The 27661-nt window shown below is 42.5% G+C and overlaps 1 protein-coding gene across 2 annotated transcripts; it reads right to left on the bottom strand.

The window, feature by feature from the left end:
* Positions 1 to 328: 328 nt before the first annotated feature.
* On the bottom strand, positions 329 to 20860 carry STOX1 (storkhead box 1). 2 transcript variants are annotated; one of them, XM_079976252.1, is made up of 5 exons: positions 20284 to 20381; positions 19146 to 19237; positions 6504 to 6656; positions 2322 to 4623; positions 332 to 1321 (listed from the first exon to the last, which is right to left on the bottom strand). In XM_079976252.1, exons 3-5 carry the CDS (start codon positions 6634 to 6636, stop codon positions 1162 to 1164), a joined length of 2595 nt encoding a protein of 864 aa, XP_079832378.1. In that variant the 5' UTR covers positions 6637 to 6656; positions 19146 to 19237; positions 20284 to 20381; the 3' UTR covers positions 332 to 1161. The 2 variants fall into 2 exon arrangements, with proteins under 2 accessions (XP_079832377.1, XP_079832378.1); XM_079976251.1 differs by lacking the exon at positions 19146 to 19237 and having other exon boundaries at positions 329 to 1321; positions 20284 to 20860.
* Positions 20861 to 27661: the final 6801 nt, after the last annotated feature.

Below are 27661 nucleotides of genomic sequence, written 5' to 3'. Positions count from 1 at the left end.
GAGAGATATGTGGCAACTTGGCTGAATCAAACTGGGCTGGCACCCCTCCCCCCACTTCTCGATTATGTGCTGCAGCCACCACCGCCACCCCACTTCCCACGCTTTAAAGTAGCCGAAAGTCAAAACTTTAAAATGAGTAGGGTTTTGGTAAGGAAACGCCCCCCCCCGCTTCGCTGAAGAATTTGCACTCTGCATATGCCCAGAGCAGGGGGGCCAACTTGAATAAAATATGGAGGGCCCAGGTAAGCCCTGCCCCGCATAATTGAATCACGGGATGAGGCGCGTACACACACACACACACACACACACACACACTTTAAATGGCAATGCCCATCAACTTTGGAGGGGGCCTGGTCCTCTCAAATATTATATTTGGGGGGCGAAGACCCCTCCGCCCCTTGGAGTTGGCTCTTTTTTTACGATCATGTATTTCCTAAGTTGACCTTATTCTAATGATACCTTAAGAATCTTAAGAATTTCTCAAGAGACAAATCTAGTGCAGCATCCTACTGCTTCCCACAGTAACCAATCAGGCAACAGCTCTCTTCTGTATTGTATGTCCTCAGCAGCTGGTATTCAGATACACTGTCTCTGAACACAGATATTCTAGTTAACTGTTATGGCTAAAATCAGCTAGATTTGTACCCTGTGAATTTGCCTAATTCCCTTTAAAACGCATCTGAGCCAGTGGCCATCATCTCCTTGTGGCAGCAAATTGAAATAAACTTGTGTTATGTGAAGATGGGACGTCTATCCTGACCACCAAATTCACTGGAATCACTGCACAGCTAAGGGTGTGTGCATGCGTGCGTGCGCACTAATTCCTGGTTTGAGGTGCATCAGTAAATACCCTTAGGATCATTGCTTGGACTGATCTAGCACAGTCATGGGACTCTTGGAACAAGTTGGCATCCTAAATGGTTTGTGGAGACAATCGGAATGAAGTGCAACTTGAGATCATCAATTCTGCAATATAATTTATTACTAGAAATAAAACATTAGAAAAAGTCACTGGAAAAAATGCTTATTACAAAGTTTTAATACATCATATTACGAGAATATAATGATCTTACCTACTTTAATGTATATGACAGTTCAAAGAATTTACAGTAAATATATTAACATATTTACAAAGGAATTATCAAAACCTGATAAGAAAAATTAAACGTTCATGACTGGAGTCAACTGAAGCAAGGAGCTTCGTGTCAGAGTCTTTCCATTATGTATAGTCTTCTCTATGCCTTCCAAGTTCATGAGAAAACTTCGTCTTTTCTTCAGTCCATCTAAGATGGCAGAATTCGCAGATGCCAGACTTTGTGTTCTAAAAATTATTATTTTGTAAAACAGAAAATTAAATAAGAAACCTATTTTTCCACATTCAAACATTCAGAGTGACTTATTTCTACATAAATTACTAAAAGAAATACTGGGTGGCACACAAGTACAAAAAAGTCATTTTTATTTTGAATCAGCTCAAGAATATTATGGAAATTATAGTATTTATTTCAATTGAAGGGTAAGGAATATGGAGTCATAATATGATGCAGCCAGCAAGTGTTCCTTATACATCATCCTTCACCAACCTGATGCCCTCCTGATGTTTTGGACTACAACTCTCATCAGCCACGGCCAAAAACATATGGAGGGCACCAGGTTGGTGAAGGATAGTATACATCATTTAACTCAACAGTTTGCCCAGACCCACTTACTGGGATATCTTGCCTGGCCTTTTCTTGCCTTCCTGCAGTACCCGATTTCCGCTTTCCTTTATCGGTGCTGTTCCTGAGCAACAGAAGCAAGTGTACAGTGACAGTACTGAGAAGAGGACTTCTTCCACCTGCTGTGCTGCAGTAAGAGTACTCTGTACTGCCACCTGCTATCCCTGCAGACACTTGGGCATGTAGTAAGGTCCCTTACATCAGGATTGACTGAATATAATGGCCTACCTTTGCCATTCAGAATTTAGTAGTGGTATACATGATTTGACCATTTATACACATGTGACAATTACAGCATTGCATTTTAAAGTTTGTTTAAGTGGGCAAAGTTATCCAAGCATTCATGAGGACTCCTTGCATTCAAGGACAAGGAAAATGCCATGTTTCATTATAGGACTGTGCTTTCCCAGCCTTGTAAGATCCTGAAAGGCCCATGTGAACAGAGTTGAGAGTTATCTATGCCAATAGGCAATCTGCATTTTTCCAGTGCACAGCTGAAAGCCCTGTTAAAAAATCCCTTAAAGTACGATTCACATATGTGTACAAGAAATACCATTAACATTCTTTGTGTTTAAGAAAGTCACTTGTAACAGTTGTTCTTACCTTGGAGAATCTATCCCGCTGTCTCCTGTTATGCTGTGGTTTCCCGTCCCTTCCAAGTGGTTTTGCTCATACTGGACACACTGATCTAGAACTGCAGCATCAGTTTTATCCAACAACTGTTGCTTTCTCGTATCATTTGTCTTAATTTCCCAGCCTTTTGGTGGCAGCATCAAGGATGCTAATTTTCCACCCACTTCATGTACTGACTTCTGCCAAACTCTGGTCTCTGCCTCATGTACATCATAGAAATCAAACAAACAGGGTTCAGCAGTATCAGGTGTCTGCCCATGTTCATAAACATCCTCTCGCTCTTCATTGCTTTTGTAGGCAAACTGAGATAGCTGGTGGCACACACAACTTCCTCCTTCTAGGCTCATCTTCTGATATTCTTTTAAGCTATCCTTAGATCTAGAAAAACCAAGGAATTCATTTTCTTCACACTCACAGGGACCAACCCCATCTGTATCAATTCTGTACCTTGAGAAGTCAGAATTAACACTTCCATTTCCCAACACAGTTGAGCTCAGTTGTTCTTCTTCTATGCTGTTCCACTTCCCTGTATCTGAATAATTATATGGGAGTTGGCTGGATTGCAGCTTGGACAAATCCACATCATGTTGCTCTTCATCACCATGATATAGAGAACTACAAGTGTTACCATCATCCAATTCTTGATACGGAGTTGGTTTATCATAAGTGAATTTTTCATTTTGTGGGTTAACAGACTCAAGCCATTTGTTCATGTTGGTACACTCACTCTTTAAATTATCATTTTGTCTGTGAGCAACAATATTTTCAGATTGTTTAAATTGTTGAGCATCTCCCTCACTGGGAAGATGGGTATCAGTTAGTTGGTGTGCTGTTTGACCCAGCAAGCCAGTTTGATCACACTGGTGAGTTTGACTGGAGTTCTGAGGATGCATTTTCTCCACTACTGCTTCATCCACAAATGCAGTGTTAGACACTGCCTGCATCTCCATACTTTTTGGGGTTGCCCTTCTATGCAAATTACCTTTGCAAGCTGCACTTTCCTCCAGACAACTATATTTGACTTCTTTTTGTAAAACCTTGCATTGTAGGTAATTTAACTGTTTCATTTTGTCGTCTTCAGCGTCACATTTGATGCTGGCTGACTGCTTAGCTTTACAGTCCACAGTTCTTGAGGAATCCAGAGACCAGGACTGTGGGAAATTCTTCTCTGATCTTGGAGCTCCAAACTTTACATCATAGTTTTTCTGACTCCTATGTCCTTTCGCTGACCTATTCCCTTTACAAGAAATATCTTTAAATGGATTAGTAACTTCTTTTTTGTATATAAAGTGAGATTCAACGTTGCTTGCATCCTCACACAACTGCTGATTGCAAACTATAGTTTCATTTGTAATACAATATGATGGATGTTCAATACAGTTTTCCAGTTTGCTATTAGCTGGTATTTGGTCATCACTTTTAAACTCCCTTGATGACTTATTAACGTGCTTTTCTTTGTTGGACTGCAGTTTCCTGCGATGCTTTGCAGCTTTATTTTGTTTTTTCTGAGTGAACCCTTTGGGAAGATGTTTGTGCTTCATTGTCAACACTTCTGTAGAGGTTCCTTTACTGATATATTTTTTCTGCTCCTCTATTTTCTGCATCAGTGCAGTGTGCTTGGTTAAGTTGTCCACAGTCAGCACAGGGTTAATGCGTTTGATAATTTCATGTTCAACATCACGTGGGATATTATCCAAATTATCTTCATCCCTGACTGGCCATTCTTCAGGAGGAAACTGGGCGGAAAATGAAGTGTGCACTTTTTTTGGTTTTTCTTTCTTGGAAGTGTTGCGCCAGAAAAGGCTAAGACCAAACTTCTTAATCTTCTCCTTCTCTTTCCCTGACTGCATATAGTGAGCAGCTCCACAAGAACGGTTCTCAACAAGTGTATTGGTGGCCTGATTCTGAACTGAAAATCTGGATTCACAAGACCCTTTTTGACTTTTCCCATTAGGCTGAGGGCTGACATGTTGCTCATTGACTGCACTCTGCCCAGGGAAACAATGGCAGGATCTGCAATGGGATGCAATAGGGAAATTATTTTGTAGAAGTTCTGCAGCATCTTCCACGCTTACAAGGTATGTAACAGAAGGCTCTTGAGGGCAATTATCTTCCAAAAGGACCCTCTTGTTGTTTTTCATAGCATTATTACAGATAAAATATGTATTTGGGGTCACTATGAAATATCCTTCCCCAGTGTGATATATCTTCCGTTCTTTAATTAGCATCCCAAGTGTACTATATAGAATATCATGTGTGGGAGTTGCAATACCTAGAATAAAAGGGATGATAGCATAATATTAGTCATTTCTGTGGCATAGTGAATAATAATAAAAAAATTATCTTACCACATTTCTGGGTCAGAACAAATTTATGCCGTAAACCACTGTTATAGCCTGCTCCTGTGTGTGCTTTCACAGACTAAATTACTGTTGTGTTTCATGGGACTTGTTCCTCAGTAAGTGCACATACAACTGCAGCCCCAATCTTTTTCCAAATGGAAAAGGGGGGGGGATTGCTTACAGCTAACAGATTTCTGATTTTAATTGCTTACAGCTAACTGATTTCTGACTTTAACTTATTTATATGGATGCACCATAGACTTTTATATGGAACAATTGTCTTCCTTTAATGCTAAAGGCAATATGCCTTCTCCCGGTTGGACAAGAGGGGGCAGCAAATACACACTAAAGGGGTTGCTTTAAAACATGAACAATAAAATACTCATTTAGAATGCTTCCAAACTGAAGGTTTTTCAAATGCGTGACCTGCAGACAAAATCCGTCATCAATCCTTACAGGCTCATTGGAGTCCCCAGGATGGCTAGTGAAACCCCACCACACAAATTACTGAGCCATTTTTAGAGTTAAGAAGCAAACACGCTTGGTAGGGCAAAGGGGGCTTACTCGGCATTGACATCCTACAATTCCCTTCAGATTAGTAGTGAATTTTGACTCAAGAGTATGGGCAGTACAACAAAGCAAAGTGAAGTGCAGAATTGGCAATTTGCCAATATATTTGCAACCAAGAAAAGTGCTTGGGCCCAAAAATGGAAGTGCAGTCAGGTTCTGATTTCTGCCACAGTCCAGGAGGGAAAGGCACATTCTGCACAGATGTAGCTAAACTCATTGTTTTAATATGAGCCACCTCCCACAACTTCATTTCCCTCAATTAGACTAAGCAAAAGGCAAGTTTACCGCTCCAGTTCAGCAAAGAGTGATTTGTAATGGTGAAGCCTCATAACATCCATTTATTTGTAAATCAGCAAACTGCCTGCAGTTATGATGAGTGGGACATACATGGAAGGAAGACTGACACAGGAGTCTCCTGCGTGGAGGTTCCTGCATGCTCTCCACGCTGCAGACACAAAGTGTACAAGGGCCAGGCCATTCAGTGCCGATATTTACAGCTGTCTCCAGCATGCTACTTTTGCCACACAGAATGGCTGCCATTCATTCTGATGAGGGGGAAGAAAAAAGAGGTGTGTGGATCTGCTCCATCTCTAGGGGTTTCAGCCGCTGAGAATCAACCCATCTCATATCTGCACTGCTTCATCCTGGGTTCTGTTTCTCACTCATGCTAAGCTGGGGTAGGGGAACACAACCTGTGGCCCCCCAGATGTTGTTAAACTACAGCTCCCATCTCTGACCATTGGCTGTGCTGGCTGCAGCTGATAGGAGATGAAATTCAACAAAGTATGGAGGGACGCAGGCTTCTCATTCCTGTGCTCAAGTGTGAAGGAAAGTTGGATATTATATTATTAGGCACCTGGGTGCTGCCTAATGAGGGATCTTTTTTTTAAAAAAATACACACACTAAAGACTACTTAAAAGTTTTTGGATGTAGGTTTGCTCATCTGGTATATTCTTTGCCCACATTCTTTTCACACAACCATCTTTATGCTCCTGATATCTAATTCCCCTCAACCCCCATGAATTTTGATGACTGCAAGCTGGCAGCCCGGATTTGTAATGCAGTGTGAGTTAGAACACTTAGATCCTGTGTTTTGTTTTTCATCTGCTGATTTACAAAGGGAATTCTAATTGCTTTCCTGGTCCCAGACAGCATGCATTCTTTCACTCTGCTAGCTGCAAACCCCCTTGAGTCCAATGTTTATGTGAAGTGTCAACAACCCATGATTTAACAGATTACCTGGGTAATGTTTCCCCAGCTGATCCAGTAAGGTTTCCTGTGTAACGGTAATTTGAGCTGCATTCATATCAGATATAGCACAACACAAGACTTCTGCCAAAGGAACGAACTGGGACTGTGAAATGGGATTCATGTGCACTGGAGATACATCTCCTAAAAGGAATAGAAAGGGGTGTGGGGGGGAAGAAATGAACTTCCTTTCTACTTTGGAATACAGTATTTCTTTTTTTCCCCCTAATGCCCTTTCAAAATGTTGGCTTCTTTTAGCTTCAGCATGATGGATAAATGATCATAGTTCTAAAGAAATAAAAGCCATTTTAGCAATTAGTAGCTCAAAAACAAACATCTTGAAGCATGTTAAGCAGATGCTGCAGGCAGATATGTGTCTTCGGATGCTTAGACTATCACATAAGTTCTCAGGTTTTCCTCCCAAATACATACCATATGAAGTGAAAACACTAAGTTTTCCTTGGAACTATGTGAAACACTCAGTCTGTTTAAACATTTTAGAAGGTGTTACAGGACTCTTCCCAAGACATTTATGCAATTCAATGAGTAATGCAATATAATTGAGGTTTAAATCAAATGTAGCCTACTCAAAACAGCTGTCTTGTGTTACAGCTAGGGCAAGAAAAGGCCTCTTTAGGATTATTTTCTCTTTAAGTCAACAAAATAAACAACAGTCCCTTTTGAAGAAGTTGTTAAACACTTCTTGACCTCTGTTTTACAACTGGCAATGGTTCTGTTTAACAGAATGTGTTTAGAGAAGTTCCTAAGAATTTCCTCTATGACGTTGCTAAGCTACTACCAGCAGGTGTATAAATCAGTGTCAGCTTGCTTTGTGTGGAACGGGAATTCAAGAAAAAAAACACTGTGAATAGTATAACATTGGTGCTAGTTACTGTAAATGGAAAAGCTGGTTTCACATTTTCTTGCAGAGCACACCTTAAAATGGCTATTTTGTATCTTTGACAGTATTACAAAGTTAGTTTTCCAGGAAAAGCCAAGGTTTCAAACAAAAGGTAGACCAGCATCAGCATGTGTGGTGGCATAATTTCTTCCCAATGATGCTTCTCTCGGGCTGTTGTTAACACATTGCTCAAGCCCTCATATTTTTCAGCTTAACAAACACAGCAGGACCCATCATGAAAGGGCATCTTGAAAGATCAAGATTATCCATCTGTTTATAAAGGTTAATCTACACAAATGAATCATATAGGGGATAAACACACACTTCACAACAGTTGGGGTCACTGTTCATATCCATAGCTATTTTGGATTGCAAAGACTTTGAGCAGGATGCACTAACAAGTTCCATCAGCAGAAGCACTGCAGGAGGACTTCTGTTTGCACAAGTCTGTGCCATCAGCTTTCAGAAGTACCATCTTTACTTAGAAAGTATTCCACTCACTGGTGTATCCACACATCTAGTTTGGTGTCTGTACAAATGTGAACATAAAGTCATATCTCTGCTTCAACAATCCTATAAATATGTTGACCTGGCACCAGAAACCCATGCACCTAGCAATTATTGGTTGGTTACCAACAGGAATATAGTGCTTACCAATCTGTGGTGGCAGAAATGAAACACACCTCCTGGCATGGCACTTCTCATAACAATATATTTAAAGCTTAACAAAAATATTTGTTTTGGCCCAGAACAAAGGAACCTGGCACCCATCAGGTACAGCAAATGCAAGCCCCATTGATTGCAAAAATACAGCTCAACTTCTACAGTGAGCAAAGTAACTTTTTTAAAAAAGAACTTCACAAACTCCAGCCTAGGCAACCTGCCAAAAATTCATGTATTATTGACCCTCAAATGATTTTACCAGTCTACTCAAACACAGATAATTGTTTACACATGCGAAATCTGAGAACGCATTTTCAGAGCATATACCGAAACTCAATGTGGGAAAGTCATCTGCAATACAAGAGTCAGATAACAAAACATAGGGAAGAAAAAGTCTCCAGATACGCTTCACCAACATAAAAAGATGTTTTGTTCTGTCCTTGTAACTTGAGTGTTGCTGGATTAATGGTGCCTTCACTGGGCAGGTAGCACATTTCTGTCTTCCCTTCAACGTTCTGATTCAGATGTAGAGTGAGTCGGCGCAAATCTGTTACGGTCAACAGATCTGCTATACACTAGAGCTCAACTTTAAGGTTATTAAAGCTGAACATACTTGGTAGTTCACAATACTGATTATGCTTAGGAGTAAATTACAGGAGACTTGGAAGATCTAGAACTGCATCTCACAACAATTTGTTTTTTTACTTTATAGCAGCCACAGAGGTGGTGTGTGTGAATTTATTTATTTATTTATTTATTTATTTATAAAGGTTTTTGTTTGTTCGCTTCCCTTGCACTAAATTATCCTCCTCCAAAAAGCAGCTGCTGTGTTTGCGCCCAGCAAACAGTATACACGTCTTCTCAGGAGTAAATACCATTGTTTTAAATAAGGCTTACTTCCAGGTAAGTGTGCAGCCTAAATCAGTTTTCATCAGCAGCACAAAGATAAATAGGTCATTTTCATTCAGTTATCACAGGCTTCCTCAACCCTCCAGATGTTTTGAGACTACAATTCCGATCATCCCTGACCACTGGTCCTCCTAGCTAGGGATCATGGGAGTTGTAGGCCAAAACTATCTGGAGGGCCAAAGCTGAGGAAGCCTGAGCTATCACGACTCCAACATCTCTTTCCTGGCCAGGAACTACCAGTCCAGACTCTATTAATGCATAAGTGAAGTTAGGATTTCTTGTCCCAGGTACATCACTTTTAATTGAGTCATATTTTCCAATTTAAAACCCATTTACCCAATTTTAAGAGATCCTTTCGGAGCACCTCCCTTATGCACTGAGTGGTAATGAGAAAAGCAACTTTTCTCGAAAAAGAAAAGGAAGCAAGCTGACACTACCAGAGAGCCACAGCTAGATTGTATGTGTGAGGAATAAATATAGCCCTAGCCATTAGAAATTAAAGGCGAATTCTAACAAGTTTTGCAATGTGGTGGTGAGATTCCCAAGTCACATAACAGAACGGTTTGCTAATTATGTCATTTGGACCACTGCAAAACAATAAATGCTTAGATAAATATAAGCTCCGGCCAGATGGTAACTGGAACCATCAGTGGCAACTTGACATTATAAGCTGAAAGGTGGAGCACTCCCTGTTAAAAGGGCAGGATGATTTTAGTGAATGGTCACTTTTAGTGTGCCGCTATTGATCTTAACTTTTGTACTTGTATGAACCGTATTTGTGTTAATTCGACTGCTGCAAATCACTCTTGACTTGGGTAGAAAGTGGCAAATAAAATAAATATATAATAAATACGTGGTGGTGGGAGTGAAGTGGTAGATTGTCAACCAATTACAAAGCAAGACATGTTGTGAGGGGGTGTATTTATTTTTTTGGCCCAGATAATCCATATTTTGTAAAGCCGTCTACCCCACTGAAAGCAGTGAGGGAGAATTGACTATGACAGCGTCAATGTGGTGTAGTTGATGAGCCCAGGCCTGAAGCCTCTTGGAGGAATGAAGAGATTCCTTTATTCCAGCCCACAGAATGTCATTTCAGGCCCTCATGTTAGCTACTGCAGGCAATGCCAGAGGAGCTTTTCGTGGGTGTAGTAGATGTCCCTTGCCCTCCTGGGCAAAGCTCCTTTCCACCAGTGGAGAGGCATTTCTGCCCTACCCTAACACTCTTCGGCAAGCTTTGAAGCTTAGGGAAAGGACGGCTCTGTAATGTGTAGCTTCCTCTTTCTTGTTTTTAGATTGGCTGCAGACATTTGTATAACTTTGTGAAATTGCGTTTTGTGCATTGTATCTTTGTGAGGAGGTGGTGCTTCTATTTATTTATTTATATCTGGACATCAGAATTAATAATTTATTCCTTACATGACCAGCTTCCTGGGGTGGGGGTTACGACTGAAGATTAGTATGGAGCACAAACTTTACAATGTCCTCCTTTCTTCCAAAAATGCTCCATTCTACACAAGACCTCTGCCCGTTTGCCTCTAGTTCTTCCACTGCCCCAGTTCTTCTAACACAATGTTTTGCATTGCACTCAAATCCAAAGAAAGTCACACTATGAGGTCCCATTGAACTTAATGGGACATATAATAGCAGCAAGTAACAGGTCCTCCTGATTTCAATTGTATATTAAGCTTTCTTTGGATTTGGGCCACATTTAATTAGTATTTTAATAATGTAGCAAGTCTTCTTTTGAATTTGTAACTCAAAGAGCTTCACGAATGAGGAATCATATTAAATAGAAGCTCCAAGTCTCCCAATTGGCTAGGAGTTTTAAATGAAGCTGTAAATTCTTCCAGGCCAGTTTAGGTCTTGGGCATTTCATTGGTGATCACTGTTAGGACTTTCCTGCAGCAACTTGCTGGATCGATTCACTGCAACCTTGCCCTCCTTCCTGCTCTGCCTGTCCCTTATTCTACTGCTTAACTGCTGCCTTGGACTTCAACTTTGTAGAGTCCATTTGCTTAGGATAAATGGCAAACCCCAAAATTCCTGCTTATGAGCTTCCTTCCCACTCTACTCTCTTCACTGCTGCAGTGTTTGGTTAGCTGCTACATAAGTTAAGTTTGACTTCATTTTCATGTAAACCGCTTAGTTTTCATGATTAAGTGGTATATAAAGCTTGTTAATTAATATTTTTTTTTAATGGCACCAGATCATCCAAGTAAATTAAAATAACCAAAACCTTCTACTGTACCATGATGTAACTGGTTTTGATGACTTATAAAGCACCATGTATTAGATAAGGATGCTTTTGCAATCATTTTGGTTATTAAAGTTGTGATAAAAGAAGTATGAGAACGAAGCTTAATTGATTACAGTGGTACCTCTGGATGCGAACGGGATCCATTCCAGAGCCCCATTCGCATCCTGAAGCGAGCGTAGGACGCGACTGGGCATCTGCGCGTGCCACATTTCGCCGCTTCCATGCATGCCATCATTTTGAGCGTTTGTGCATGCGTGAGCAGCGAAACCCGGACGTAATGTGCTTTGTTACTTCCAGGTCGCCGCGGAGCGCAACCCGAAAATATTTAAGCTGAAGTGTATTCATCCCGAGGTATAACTGTACTTGGGCATCTCTGCTCAGTTAAACAACTACCTTGACCACTGTTCAATTGCTTGCCTGAATGTATTTATGCTTAATTCCCCATTTTTAGATTACATCAACATATGATGGCTTGTCATCGTGCTGCAGATTGCAACACACATTTAGTCCTTTATTAACTCATCTGCTAATTAAAAGGGAGAGAGAGAAAAGGTGCAATGAGAGTATTCACAGATCTGTCTGGCAGTGATAGGCGATTTATTAGGTGACTGGCTTTCTCTTGCCTCACCAGTCAAATGGATCAAATAAAACCTTATCCTCCATTAACAGGAGTATAGGATTAACTCAGGATTTAAATAGGTGAATAATGACTGATGCCAATTCCATCTCAAAGTTAATTTCCAACCAACCAACCCCCACCTACTTTTTAAATACCATGGCTTTCATCCCCATTCCCCCATCCCCTGGCCACCTCTCTCTGTGGCCAAAACTGGTTAGTTTTGTTTTATTCCAAACCAAGAAGCACAGATTTAAAACAAACTCTCTGCTCTGTTAATTGTCACAGGATGTTGTTCTTGCCAACAGCATAAAGAGAAGGCTCAGATCGATTCAGGAGCTTAAACAGTATGTTACGATGTAGTATACCTCTTAAGTTCCACATGGTGCGAACAAACAGGGTTGGTTGTTTTCATTTTGACCTGCTTGCGGGCCTTCCCTGGCTAGCCTTTTAATGAGGCAGAAGCTACCAGCATTAGCAAAAGTATTTGAAAGACTGTTTCAGCAACTATTTGATCCATTACAAGGATATTCTGTGGATTTCAGACGATGTTTTTCATAAGAGTATCATTAAAACGTACGAATGCATGAAATGATTATGAATGATTTTCAAAACAAAACAGGACTTCTTAAGTCCAGCATTAATGGGCCATGAGTTTTCAAACCTATGCTCGTTTGCCAGGTGGGTTCAAAACACGGATGAAAGGCAGGCAGTCATGGAAGGAATCCAAGCAGCAGAAAAACACACAACCGTCTGCTCATTTGCCATTCCTCATTAAGCCCATGTGGCATTGGTGGACGACACGTCCCACAGAACAAGTGGCTAGAACAAGTTTCATGAATATTTCGGCATTTAAGCAAAGCTCAGGTGTGCTGCTAACAAAACACACATTTCCCTTGCATTTTAACATCCCAATGTAATGCTCCTGACTGCACATGCTGCCCAAATATTCAAAATGATGATACACATTTTAATTTCCCAGTACCAAAGCTGTCGCTTTCCCTCATTATCAATTACTGTATTTTTCGCTCTATAAGACGCACCAGACCACAAGACGCACCCAGTTTTTGGAGGAGGAAAACAATAAAAAAAATATTCTGAATCTCAGAAGCCAGAACAGCAAGAGGAAAACAGAAAACAATAAAAAAAAATATTCTGAATCTCAGAAGCCAGAACAGCAAGAGGGATAGCTACGCAGTGAAAGCAGCAATCCCTCTTGCTGTTCTGGCTTCTGGGATAGCTGCGCAGCCTGCATTCACTCCATAAGACGCACACACATTTCTCCTTACTTTTTAGGAGGGAAAAAGTGAGTCTTATAGAGCAAAAAAATACGTTACTTCTTTCTTAACCCCCCTCGTTACCCCCCCCCCATTACTTGTTTTATGGTGGGGTTTTTTAACTATTGCAGAAAATGCCATAAAATTTAAAAGGTGGCCACTGGCAAAATCCTATTTCAAACAGAAATTATGAAAGATAAATATTTAAAAACTGGCACTGAAATTGAATCAATCACTGCCAGTGCTACTTGGACCAGGGAGGGGGCTGTTTCTAAACCTGTTCTCAACTTTGAAACCAAACCAAGACAGCATTACAGTTGTTTACTAACAACAAGCCTTTGTGGCATATAGCACCAATTTCACTGTTAAGCATAACGTACCACAAACATCATCTATCATCAATAACCTAAACCCAGGACTAATTACAGGGTCACTAATTGACATCTGTTAATTTTCTGCCTTTTAATTATTATCCTCTGTAGATAAAGGTTTAATTTCAAGACCAGACAATTAAAAGGTGGTTAATTCTTAACCAGGTGAAAATTTTCTCAGTTCCTTTAACAGAAGGACAAAGAACTGGTTCATGAACATATAAATATTCCCCACAAATAGTGGCTAGGATCTAAAGTGTTATGGGATAAAGTACCTTCTGGCACCCCTCCCAACCTTGGTTCTCGTGCACCCCCAAAACAAACTGAAAGTTGGGGGACCCTCAAAAGTTTAGTGCAACACAATGGGCTGCTGTCAAAAAGGGAAGCTGGATTTAAATGCAGAGAGGGCATTTAAATTATGTTTAGAGGAATTATGTTTAGAAGATGCTCCCCCACTTGCACAATTTTCACTTATGCATGCAGGGGCCCAGAACATAACCCCCACATAAGTGGGGGGAAGCCTGTACTGCAGGAAACAGTGTGTTGCACAATCTTTCTCTCTTTTTTGGCTAATTTATTTCTTAATTTATATTCCTCTCCTCCAAGAAGCTGGAAATGGCACACACGGTTTCCTCCCCCCCCCCATTACCATTTTATCCTCATAGCAACCCTGTAAGAAAGGCTACCCTGAGAGGTGATGAATGGCCCGTGGTCACCCAGTGAGCTTCATGGCCAAGTGGAGAGTTGCACTTGGGCCTCCCTAATTACTGCTGTACTTTCATTCCAACAAAGGAGAATGAGAGATGCCATGCCACATAACTCACTGTTTTCCCCTCAACTCAAAAAAGGTTATCTGGTGCCACTAAGGTTGTATCAAAAGACGGCTGGCTTATTTAACCACTAAGCACATTACTGGTTGCTTTTCTGTGGGGACCCCTATTTCTGTCGTTCCATGTCAAATATTTTATGAGAGCTCCACCACACACACACAGAGTATGCTTAGGCACATTGTTCTGTGGCTCTGCTGGAGCCCTCAGTTTGGCACAAGTAAATTGTCCTGGGCAAGGCAAAGGAACTGTGTGTGTGGTTAGTGATCATATGAACCAGTCCTAATTCTGAATAGGACTAAGAAAGCGTAGCAGAATAGGAAAATGAAGCACAAGCCATCTCACAGGACTGATATCTCTTAAATTACTGTGTCAGCAACAGAAAGGGGCCATTGATTTTTGAAGAAACCTAAAACCAAAGTACTCCAGAGGATATGCAGGAATACCTAGAACACGATACCAAGCAATAGCTAAAACGAGGAAGGAAGGAAGGATTATTTGGGCTCAGCAATCAAAATATGAGGCACAAAAGTCAGCGGCAAACGATTGTGTTCCTGAAGCTCCTATATAACATAGGCCTTGTTCTTGCCCTTAAGGATATATTTGGGGTGGGGGTGGTTAGTGAAAGGAACCACAGGTTTAAATTGAAACCATTTCACTCAAAGCCCAGCAAACATATGGAACACGTTATAAGGTAAAAGCCACAAGGGCAAGTCACAGGAACGTGTTCAACAGGCAACTGGATGTTTTTATGGAATGAGGCAGGAATGAAAGACATCACAGGGAGTGGGAAAACACAAAGGAACAGATGTAAGAGTAGGAGATGGCTTACTGGGCCAAAGGAGTCTGTCCTGTGTAGCTTGGTATGTAGCTCTAATGTTAGTCCTGAGCTTTGAAAGCACAATATTTTCAACTGTTGTAAAATTAAAAGTGTGAGGAAAGCACCTTGGCTTGGCTTGCCTGGACAGCGGCAGAATGTCCTGCACAAATCCTATTCTTGTAGACAGGAATGCCGCAAGAGCATCATAATGAGGCTTGCACAGGAGAACTCTGTGGATATCGCCATGGCCCACAAAACATAAAAAACAAAGCAGTATTAGAAATAAGCCAGGCACCAGGAGCCAGGCACGTTTTGCGACTGCTGCGGGTCCAATTGCAACCATGTGGAGATCTCTGGATGCCAGGTTGACATCTCCATATGCCTGGCCACTCCAGCTTTCTTAAGCAGGTTAGCAGAAGAGCTTATTTATAGCATTTATATCCCACTTTTTCTCCAAAGAGTACATGGCTCACCCCCACTTCTCAGTTAATCCCTACAACGACTCTGTGAGGTATCTTAATAGGCTGTGATTGGCCCAAGGTCACTCAGAGAGCTTAATGACTGAGTGGGGATTTGAACCCTGATCTCCCAGGTCCTAGTCCAGTACTCTAACCACTACACCACACTTGCTATGGGGCAGCTATATAAATTACGTAGTAAATAAACATGGCGAAAGCAACATGTCACTTAGAGAAGGATCTGAAATATTTTCCTTGAAGCTTGAATTTGTTTTATTCTGTATTGTTTTATTTGATGTTTTAAGAAGCAGCAGCAGCAGCAGCAGCATTATTGGGGGAATGGTGCCTAAACAATAACCCAGGTTTAAGGTGTCATTTGGCAATTAGCTTATCTATCTGAGTTTCTAACACTGCAGGGCTCTGCAATTTTGAGGTCCTTATGGTTTCTTTTTCCTTAACTTTCTGGAAGCTATGCACTCTGCCTTTCTAGTGCAGAACTTCATATCTTCTCCTTTTAAAAGGGAGGGAGAAGTAGAAATATTATCCTTCTGTGCAAAGCTACACTCCCAGTACATTACGCAGGTGCTGGCTATCGTGCCACTGGCACTGGACCAAGATGGGGCTATGAAGAATAAAACAGGGAGAGGGGCACACTATCGTCAGGAAGGGCCCTGAAAGGACTCTCACTGGATAAACAGCTCTCAGCTTTCACTTCTGTAGAAAGTTATTGTTCCAATTTTTGCTGTGCGAGTGTTAATAATTACCACTTTATAAGCTGAGGTAGTTTGTTGTAATATGTATACACCTCAGATCCACAGGCTCAAACAAGCCTGTAAATTGACATAAAACTAGGATATTGCTTAATGATTAACTGCTGTGCATAACACATCTGTTACCTTTTTCTAAGACCACTCTACGGACGGCCACATTACCATGTCAAAAGTGATCCAAGATAATCAGTAATCCAAACTCCAAAGCACCCTTCTCTGTGCTTTGTTAAGGGAAGCCTCAGTAAAGTAATGTAATCTAGGGGTCGGCAAGGCTTACTGGGCATGGGCCGGATCACTCCCGCGGAGATCCTCCATGGACCAGACCGGTGCGGCATGACGCCAGAAATCACATCTGCGCATGTCCATGGCGCTAGAAATCGCTTCTATGCATGCCAAGATGCCAAAAATCTGGAGCCGTGGAAGAGAGTCCCCACATTGTGCTGGTTTAGCGCAGCGCGCGGGGACTTGCTGAGCAGGCGGCTCGGTTTGGGGGTGGCTCGTGAGCCGGTTAAACAGCCTCCATGGGCCACTTCCGGCCCATGGGCCTTAGGTTGCCTACCCCTGCTATAATCCAACTGTAATTTGTTATGGACATGCATGTGTGAAAATACTGGTGTTGCAATAAAATAAAAGGTAAAGGGACCCCTGACCATTAGGTCCAGTCGTGACCGACTCTGGGGCTGCGATGCTCATGTTGCTTTATTGGCCGAGGGAGCCGGCGTACAGCTTCCGGGTCATGTGGCCAGCATGACGAAGCTGCTTCTGGCGAACAGAGCAGCGCACGGAAACGCTGTTTACCTTCTCGCCGGAGCGGTACCTATTTATCTACTTGCACTTTGACGTGCTTTAGAACTGCTAGGTTGGCAGGAGCAGGAACCAAGCAACGGGAGCTGACCCCGTCACGGGGATTCGAACTGCCGACCTTCTGATCGGTAAGTCCTAGGCTCTGTGGTTTAACCTACAGCGCCACCCGCGTCCCTTGCAATAAAATACCTATCAACTAATGACAAACACCACAAAGGGTAAAAGGGTAGCTGTTTCTTGCATGTAACAGATAAAGAAAAAGAGAAAATATTCCAGCACACAGGCAAGAAGATAGGTAAATCTTTCTCAAGTGACATGGGGAAGAAATCAGTGTAACTCTTAAGGAGATTGTTCATTTAAAAATGAAGCCTTGTAGTGGAAAAGTATAGGTGCCTCTGTTGTGCTTTAAGTTGTCTCACCTCATCATTCTATATATAGGGGTTCAACAACAAACTAAATTCTGCCCACTGACCTTGCCACCTTCTAGTCTGACTCAAGAACTGGCCATTCTTACATACTTGTTGCATAGAATGATAAATGTGAATCACTTAATATTTGGCATTTTTCTTAAGAATGTTTGTGATGTTAGTACAATATTAGGAAACCCCTACAGATATGATTAGCCAGAGATTCTACCAATATCAACCTCAGCCTTATTAAGATGGTAATCAGAGGCTGAAGCAAGGAAGTAAGAAGGAGAATAACTCTCAAATAATCAAGGCACTTTTGCCTCATCCTGTTTCATCTGGACATAAGAAGTCACATAAGAGCATCACCAGTACAGTTCTTGAAACTCATTCATTCTACATTAACAAACTTAAGATAAACAGAGTTGTAGAATTAGGCAAGAAACCTGGAAATACTAACTTTCAGCTACTTTAATTGGGAAAGTTTTTTTAAAACAAAGGATGCTGTGCAGTCATCTTCTCAATGGATTTTCAGCACTTGAATATGAGACCACTTGCAAGAAATTCCTGAACAGCTAACACTGAAGGAATTGTATTACTTGGCGGTTAACTTCAGCAGGACTCTGTATGGGCACCAGAGTCTCCCATATGGATCCAATTGCAGGATCAAGGAGATAGCTGTTAAGTGAAAACTTACAACAATGTTTATAGAATTCTTGCATTTGTAACCATTTCCTTTATATGTTGGCTTTACTTAATATGGCACCAAGAGTACCACACCAGAGAGTATGGCAGAATATTGCTACATTTAAGGCAACAGTAATGTTTTCTCTACAATACTGGGTTTACTATGCACACAGGTGTCACCAAACTCATACAAGCTCCCCATTTTGCAGGGCCAAGGGAGATTAATATTCACCAAAGCGAAACCACACAAATATAAATATTTAAGTGTCTAAGTTTATGTAGGAAGTCTTAAAAAAATTCTTTTACTGAGGCGAGGCAAAAGATTGCTAACATCTCAGTGGTTAAAACAAGAATATTTTCATCCTGTTTGAATGCTTTCCCCCCCCCCCCCTTTTCTTTAAAGAAGTTAGCTGTTTATCAAGAGGGCACATGAGTGCCCCCGGAGGAGCATATTTCTCTCTGAAATAAAAGACCCTTCCTCTTTTTCAATTAAAAAGCAGTATGCTCTCCCTAGCTCCACAGAGACAGCAAGAAAGGAACAGATTAACCTTCGGAGCGCCTACAGTGTGTGACAAATCCTTGTTTACCCTCTCCCCACCCTCCATCTCCCTACACACAATAGCATGAGCGCAAGGTTCTTTCTGTGAGTTAAGGAACCCATTAGGTATTAGGCAATGAAGAGATTACAGTCAAAATGGCACCCCCAGCTGACAGGAAACATTGGAGGATTTTCGTTTGGTTTGGGTTTTTTTTTTTTTTTTTTTTTTTGCTTCAGATCACTTAAGCCTAAGAAGAAATGCCTAGTCCAGGTGCTCCTTTCCACTGGTTTCTTTATTTAATAAAACCTTGGTCCTCTAACAGCTTACTTCTTGCCCTATATTTCTTTGCCAGAGTTACAGTAGTCAAGGGCTTCCCACCACACAGAACGACAGGAGTTTGGAATTATGGAACGAAGGGGCTGAAAGAGAGAGAAAGGAAGCAACCTTTTCTGAATGCATGCAGACCCCAGGTGTATGCTTGGAGGCTGCTTTAAAATAATTTACATAGTGAACCGTTAACATGCAGTGCCTCATTAGGGCCATTCAGTCTACACTACCACAAACATACACAAGAGAGCGAGTTTTTAGTACCAGAGAAAGTATTCCACAGTGCATCACATAGGGATAGTCCCCATGTAGAGCAAATTCCACCTGGTAGCTGTATCAGGTTCATCAGTTCCAGCCAGCGTCCCTTGATGTTGCATTCCTAAATGTTATATAAGGTCTGTGTTCACTCTTCACACATTAATTGTTCATTACACATGCAGAAGGCACTACCAGGCTTTTTAAAACAACCCCTAATGCTTATCACTCATTTTTATAAGGGTCGTATCCAACACTGTGCATGGGGTCCCACTCTTGCAATGGGACTTCTCTTTTCTCTGCATGCACACCCTCAGAATCTGCTCCAGAGGAACATTCCATCACAGAAGTGGAAGCCTACTGAACAAGCAAAACCTAAACAGCAGTGAGGTATACAACCCCACATGTAGCTGGAACATAAGCAGTCTCTCAACCAAGCCCTGGGCAGATCCAAACTCCTTAGCTTGGGTATGTTGGTCTAGCATCAGAAACCCTGAGACGAGAAAACTAGCTGTACATGAGTCTGGAGCTGGAGAAAAACACTCAGCATGTGCTCAAGACGCACTTCCTTACTATCACACGTGCTTTAGGACTCAGAGCATCCTTAAACAAATAAAAAACCTGAAGGGCCCAGAATCAGCTTAAAGCAAAACCTGGCAAATAAAGAGTCCAGGAGTCGGTTCTGGTTGAATCCGGCAGAGAAAGGAACGGAGCCAGGATCGGACCCGCAAGGTAAAGGGAGGAACCAAGAGAGAATCTGACGGAGCTGGGCACGCGCGCTGGCTTCTTTTCGGAGCCCCAGCTGCGCAGGTGATCTGGTGAAGCTGCGCCCCTGGCTTGGCCAACCTGCTTGCTTTGCGCGCTCGCTCGCTCGCTCGCTTACCCACAGCCCTGATGAGGAAGCCCTTGGGCGGGCGCAGCGCCCTACGAAGCCAGGCGTCGCGGAGGAGCTGCAGCGGGGCGGCGGGGCCCTGCAGCAAGAGCACGCCGCCCCGCAGCCAGCCCTGCAGCCACACCCGCGACACGGCGCGAGCCAGCCCGCCGTTCCAGTAGCAGGCGGCGTTGGCGCGCCGGAACGCCTGGAAGACGGCCGCGCCGCTCGCCTCGTCGCCGCAGCTCTCCGCCTCGGGCTCGCCCGGGGAAGCAGCCGCCGGCGCCGGCGCTTCTCCCTCCTCCTCGTGCTGCTGCAGGCGGCGCAACACCAGGGCCAGAGAGCTCGGCGCCAGCTGCACGGCGCGCCGAGGCGGCCGCGACATCCTGGAGGTGCCTCAGGCTCTGCCCGTTATTCCCGCCGCTACTGCGGTCGCTACCAAGGGAACCGAGCCCTTGCTGGCAGGGGGCGGGGAAAGAGCGGGCCTGTCTCCACACGGTGGGCAGGGCCTGCCGGAGAGCCGCGGCTGCGGCCCGACCCCCCTGCCCGCCTCTGGAAATGGCAGGTCCTGCTCCCCTTCAGTCAGGCTCCTTCCTACCCGATGAGCGCGCGCGCGCGCGCCTGCCTGGGAACAAGCGCCGCCGAAGCCGCGGCGGGCACTTGGCTCGTTAAGTTGCGTTGAACATCCTCGTAGGGCCGTAGGCAAATGAGGTCGCGCGCACGTTTTCTTGCCAGGCTGCCAAAGGGCAGGTCCTCACCAGGGTCGGGTTGGTAGGGCTTCTTGAGGGAGGTTCTGAGCACTTGGGACCCAAAAACATCCAGGACCTTGTGCGCCAGTATATATATCATGCTTTAAAAACATGCAGCACCATCAGCCAATTTTTAGCTGTTCAAAGACCAAAGGTACTGCTAGTGTAGAAAGGGTCCTCATCACAGTACTTTGACACATCAGACAAGCACAAAACAACACAAGTGATGCAGAATGGGCTAATGATGGGAACAGAAATGTTTATGTACCTTCATCATGACGAGATAATTGCATGTTCTTAGCTCCTTTTTTATTTCTGTGTGATTTTTGGAATTGGGAATTGTTTTTAAAGTGTTCGGCCAATCCTATGGCACACTGTGCTAATAAAGCAGTTGGCATAAATACTGCTGCTGAAGGGTTAAAGACTCAGCATTGGGCGCTGAGCCAGTATCTTGTGTTTGTGCCCCATTTGTCAAGAGGGTGGTCATATGTCCTCCTAAAAAGCTGAAGTCTCAGCCCTAAGCTTATCTATTCTGTAAAAGTATCCAGATACATTTTAGCTTCCAACAAAGGGAACGGGGAGGCTTTCCAATTATGGCACACTCCACATTTGTTATGGATAGATGCTTATATGGGTCAGATGTGTCCCTATATTTAATGATACTTGCCAAGTATTACAATTGGAAGAATAAGAAAAAGGACCAACCCAAGTATTTTTGTTCTAATCAGGACTTAGCACAAAATGGTAGAAAGGTAATTTTTTTATACACGTGTTTGGTTTTCTTTTCCTCTTATAGTTAAATACAATGATACTTCTTTTGAAACATAGCAATCAAGTCACCTCCTGTCTTCCAATCCTTTAGTTAAAAAATAATTTTAATAATCTAAGCTTGCACTATCTGGTACTTTGGTCTCCAATGATATAGAAGTTGAATTTGTGGCAACACATTTGGCTTTTTTATGCAAATATGGCTGGCTGTTAGCCAATTCCTTCTCAAGTGTAGCTGAGAAAATGGGATAATTATTCTGTAGGCTTTTCTGTTCTTCAGATGACAAGAAAGCCTATTAAAATCCCTCCTTCTACTGGTGTCTCCTACATGCAGATGCACTAGATCAGTGCTTCCCAAACTTAGGTCTCTGTCGTTGTTTTTTTTGGACTACAATTCCCATCATCCCTGACCACTGTTCCTGTTAACTAGGAATGATGGGAGTTGTAGTCCAAAAACAGATGACGACCCAAGTTTGGGAAACACTGTAAAAGGTAAAAGTAAAGGGACCCCTGACCATTGGATCCAGTCGTGGCCGACTCTGGGGTTGCGGCGCTCATCTCACTTTATTGGCTGAGGGAGCCGGCGTACAGCTTCTGCGTCATGTGGCCAGCATGACTAAGCTGCTTCTGGCGAACCAGAGCAGCGCACGGAAACGCTGTTTACCTTCCCGCCGGAGTGGTACCTATTTATCTACTTGCACTTTGACGTGCTTTAGAACTGCTAGGTCGGCAGGAGCTGGGACCGAACAACAGGAGCTCACCCTGTCACGGGGATTCGAACCGCCAACCTTCTGATCGGCAAGTCCTAGGCTCTGTGGTTTAACCCACAGTGCCACCTGGGAAACACCGTACTAGGTGCCAAAATGTGAAGTGGTGAATATGCATACAAATACCTGAGGGATGAAAGGGGCACAGGGGGAAAAGCCTTGACTACCCAAAGATGCCTCCACCTGGCAGAGATCAAGGGCGCGCGCGCGCACACACACACACACACACACAGCTCTAGGATTGTGGGGAACACTTACGACAGAGCAGTGCAGAAGCATGTACGCATATTAGTGATGCCACCCAGAGTCTCATGAAGGAGCAGTTGAGTTCATAGTCCAACTTTCCCTCTTCCAGCCACCCTTTAACTTGTAAGGGGGGCTGTTCCTTCACAGGTCAGGAATCTGTGGTCTTGCGTATGTTTTTGTCCTCCAACTTTCATCAGCCCTTGGCCAGTGGTCAGAGATAATGGAAGTTACAGTCCAGCAACATCTGGAGGACCATCAATTCTGTACCCTGAATGCCTTCTCGCACTTTAAAGAATCTGAAGGTAAATTGGATATACATGTGGATCCAAATACAGTGGTACCTCGGGTTACATACGCTTCAGGTTACAGACTCGGCTAACCCAGAAATAGTACCTCGGGTTAAGAACTTTGCTTCAGGATGAGAACAGAAATCATGCTCCGGTGGTTCTCTACTTCTTTCCTTTAATTTTAATCCAGAAGTTTCACCCCAGCCATATGGAACACAATCTGAATATACTCAAGAGTTTTTTATATAATTTTATGATGCTTGGATCAAATAAAATAGTTAATCGAAAAACTAATGTGTAAAGTATGATAAACCAGCCAGTTTTCCTTATCCAAAAGCAAAATAAGATAATTTTGAAATGTTAACTGCCAATATTGCTAAACCAAAAGGACTTCACAGGAAGGACCCAACACTTCAAAACACTCATTATCAAAGAAAAGTGGCAAAATTCTGCAAATTAATACTTATTCTAACCAGGTTCTTAGAAAGTAGTTTTTCTGTGTTTGGCTTTGCCCCTCAAAGGAGTCAAGTTAATAAAAAAAGAAAGGCGAAGAGGGAACTAATTCTAATTTAAAGTAGAATCATAGAATCAGAGTTGGAAGAGACCACAAGGGCCATCGAGTTCAACCCCCTGCCAAGCAGGAAACACCATCAGAGCACTCCTGACATATGGTTGTCAAGCCTCTGCTTAAAGACCTCCAAAGAAGGAGACTCCACCACACTCCTTGGCAGCAAATTCCACTGTCGAACAGCACTGTCTCTCACATTGCTCTTTATGTATGATAGCAAAGCACTCAGAACAAGAATATGCAGCAAACAATTCCTCCCTGAAATCCAGACTTCTCTCTCTCTATACCAGGGGTCTGCAACCTTTAAGACAAAAAGAGCCACTTGGACCCATTTCCGAAGAAAAAAAACTGGGAGCCGCAAAACTCGTCATTATAAAAATAACTTTTTTGTCACTTTTTTATTATTTCTTTGTTTGACCCCCTCAGAATTACTCCTCCTCATAGAAATAAACGTTAAATTAACAAGTTACCTTTTTTGTGTGTGTGTTCTTCACTCCCCTTCAAAACAGTGACCAGCGTACATGCCCCCTTTCAATGCAGTGACCAGCGTACATGCCCCTTACAATGTAGCGGGCGGGCGGGAAGGTGACGTTGGGACAGTGCGTGACTAACGCACGCACCCATGCGACGTCACAGCCAGTACAGCGCCCGCCACAGTGGGGAGTGTCGGGGTGCACAATGCGCCTCTTCCCCTCGCTAGTATCTGCCCCGAAGCCGCGGCAAAGGTGTAAAAGAGCCACATGTGGCTCTGGAGCCGCGGGTTGCCGACCCCTGCTCTATACTATTGGTAGTGATTGAGTAAGTAGTGATCCTTTTAAGACTTTTCTTTTTCTTGTAATCTGGATTCAGTTTCAAAGTTGGGACATCAGTAGGTGCCTTTCTTTCCTTTACGCTTATTTGTCTTACTGGTCTACCCTCTGTTTTTCTATCCAGCTGATTTAATACAATTGCACCTAATGAATGTCAATGTGGAACTAGAAAGGTAGAATCCATGGGTTATGTCCTTTTATATTGTAATTTGTATAAAGGAGGCCTTAGAAGCTGACTTTTCCTTTTATTAAGAACACAGCCTGGAATACCTACAAAGCCATCTTTCTGTTTAAGGGATCACCCTCCTATGCCAACGAAAAGTTCAATTTTAAACTTTGAACACAGATTAGGAAACAGATGGTAAGGAACTCTTTGGCTCCTCTGTGACGATCATTATTTTCATTGTGTATTTTTTAAAATAAAATTTATATACACTTTGTTGTAGGAAAACTTCTAAACTCTTTATAAGAAATACCCAAAGTATCAATAAACAGCTGAAACAATGAAGCATTTTAAAATAATTAAGATTAACCCAAAAAAATTAAAAGTATGTCAGCATATACATGTCTGGATAGTCCTGCATAAACAAAGAGTAGAGCGAAGGTTTCTACCTGATGTTGAGCATTCCAAAGTGTAGGTGCTGCCACACTAAAAGACTGAATATTTTTCAGTTGCTGAGCAAGTATTTTGTGGCACCAGTAACAGCAGCAGTTAAGGTCTTTTTATACCTTGGACTTGGCCTGGTAACAAATCTGCAACCAGTGCAGATCTGCGAGCAGAGGTGCCGTTCCTGTCAGAAACTGTGCTGCAGCATTTTGCACTAACTACGGTTTCCAGGCCAAGCACAAGAGAAACTCCACAGTAATACAATATTGAAGTCGCCTGAACTACTGTGGTCAAGTTCTCTGGGTCCAGGAATGATCATAGCTATCACACCAGGTACAGCTGGTAAAAGGCACTTCTGGCCACTGAGGCTATTTGCACCAACTATTATTGGTCTGTGAATTTAATAATAATCTGAATTGATTTGATAATTTAACAGTCCTATCCTCAACAGAGATTGCTAAGAGTGGGTGGGCTAGCAAGCCTAAAACAAACTTCCTCTATCAAAACAGGTAACTATATGAAGATATGATGTACCTCCTTGCATGTGCAATAGAATCACAACTTAAGAACTGGGTTTTCCATCAGTTTAGAAAACAAATTTAGCATAATAAACCTATAATACTGAAAAAGACACTAACTGCAGCAGCTGTTACAGAAAGGAGGAAGGAGGGAAGCAGGTAGCTGCAGCATCTTGGAAAAGAAGGTACACGCTACAAGACAGATATGCACCTTGCTATAGCCCTGGATTTACAATTCTGATATGAATTCCATAACAGAGCCAACTAATTTGGAGCACTGCTATAGCATAAGCATCAAACGCATTGTTTTCAGCATTTATATGCCACCCTATAAAACAAAGATCTCTGGGCAATGTACAGTAAAAAGCAATGCATGATATCCAGTGTTGTGCAAATGAACATGACAATACTTCCCTCCCCCAAGCCTCTCACACAACCCCCAAATTTGCTTCAAAGGCTCTCCCCACCTTGGTGGACTACAAGGGGGAAGAAGGGAAAGTTCTACTGTGCAAGCTGAAATACCATTCGATGTCACCCAATACCATTCGATGTCACCCAAAGTAAATCTGAAACGAAAGCATACAATCAAAGCAAATTAAATACAACATTAAGAACAGAGCACACAACACCTCCAAGATGTGAATAGTCTTCACTGCAGTGTATTGGGGGCTTTTTTTAGGAAATGCGCTAACTTTGTGGCGTTTGATCTGCAGTGGTTATTTCACACTTACAAATCATCACATATGTCCATGCGAAGCAGCATTCAAGGCTTTGACATAAGTCTCTCTCCCCTGTCCTCCGGATAATCCTTTAAAATTCAAAATGTCAAGCTACAAAGGGGGCTTTCCCATTTTTAAATGTCACAGGAAACAGGAAGGCAAATATGCAAACACGTGAGTGAAAGGAAGGAAGAAACAACCCAAATCTCACTAAAAGACATTTACATTTCATAGGCTCAGGCTTACAGAAGCCAGACATTAAAACTGCATGTAAAAAATGTTAATCCCGAGGAAAAACAAGGAGGACCAGAGGCAGCAAAATAATTATGCAATGTTGCGGACTATAGACTCCTTACTTCCACCCCCACCCCCACCCCCAATCACATATTGTTTGCTGCAGATGTACCAGACCTTTTATTTAGGTCAATCACAAAAGCTGCCAACGTTACTACAGTACTGAGATAGAGTTATGGGTAAGAAATTAGGCCAACGAATAGAGTTAATTCTGTACAGTAAAGGGATGAATAATAAAGGGGAGTGCTCTAATCAGACTGCTTTTTATGTTTTCCTTTTCATAGGTTGCAACAGGTCTCCGTGAACCATGAAACTAAATAGGTAGCAACTAAGCAACAAGACTTGTATTTAAACAAACGACCAACAAAAGCTTTGAGCATTGCGGTGCCCCAGTTTTTCCCATTCTGTGTATGTTTTAACTGCATGGTGCTCTCAGCTTTCAAAATACCGGGCACATAAAGTAAAACTCCCATATTCTACAAATCAAAATCCAAGGCATTAAATTACCATTAAATTCTGCACACTTAACTTGGTTTGATCAGAGCTTAGGAAAGCAGTGACAGTACACAGAGTAACGATCAGTGTGTAGACCTTGCTACTGCTCTGGTAGAAAGCCCAACTGCTGTAACCTTTTCCTCATCGGGGAGTTGCTCCACCTACTTTAACATTTTGGTTGCCATTTCCTGAACCTTTTCCTGCTCTATGGTATCCTTTTTGAGGTGCAGCAACCAGAACTATACCTATTATTTCAGGTGCAGCTTTATTTTCAGTGCTTTCCCCAAGGTTCCCTAGTGCAGAATTTGCCTTTTTCTCCACAGCTGCCACACACTTGGGTCAACATCTTCACTGAGTAGCCAATTAAAACCCCAAGGTCATGTTCCTGCTTAACTTGAGTAAAGCTCATGTGCCTACACACTGTCTCTTAAATACCACCTTCTGTTTTCACAACAAAAGTGCTGTGTCACTTCTTAAATTTAGATCTTTTAAGAAGTTGTGTGAAATGCACATAATACTTTACTCACTTGGACTTTTTGAAATCTTAATGAATTAACACTGGA

Source organism: Podarcis cretensis (assembly GCF_951804945.1).
Source record: "Podarcis cretensis genome assembly, chromosome: 5".
Taxonomy (NCBI): domain Eukaryota; kingdom Metazoa; phylum Chordata; class Lepidosauria; order Squamata; family Lacertidae; genus Podarcis; species Podarcis cretensis.
The sequence above is the reverse complement of the archived record's forward strand: the minus strand, read 5'-3'. Positions and strand labels throughout refer to the sequence as shown.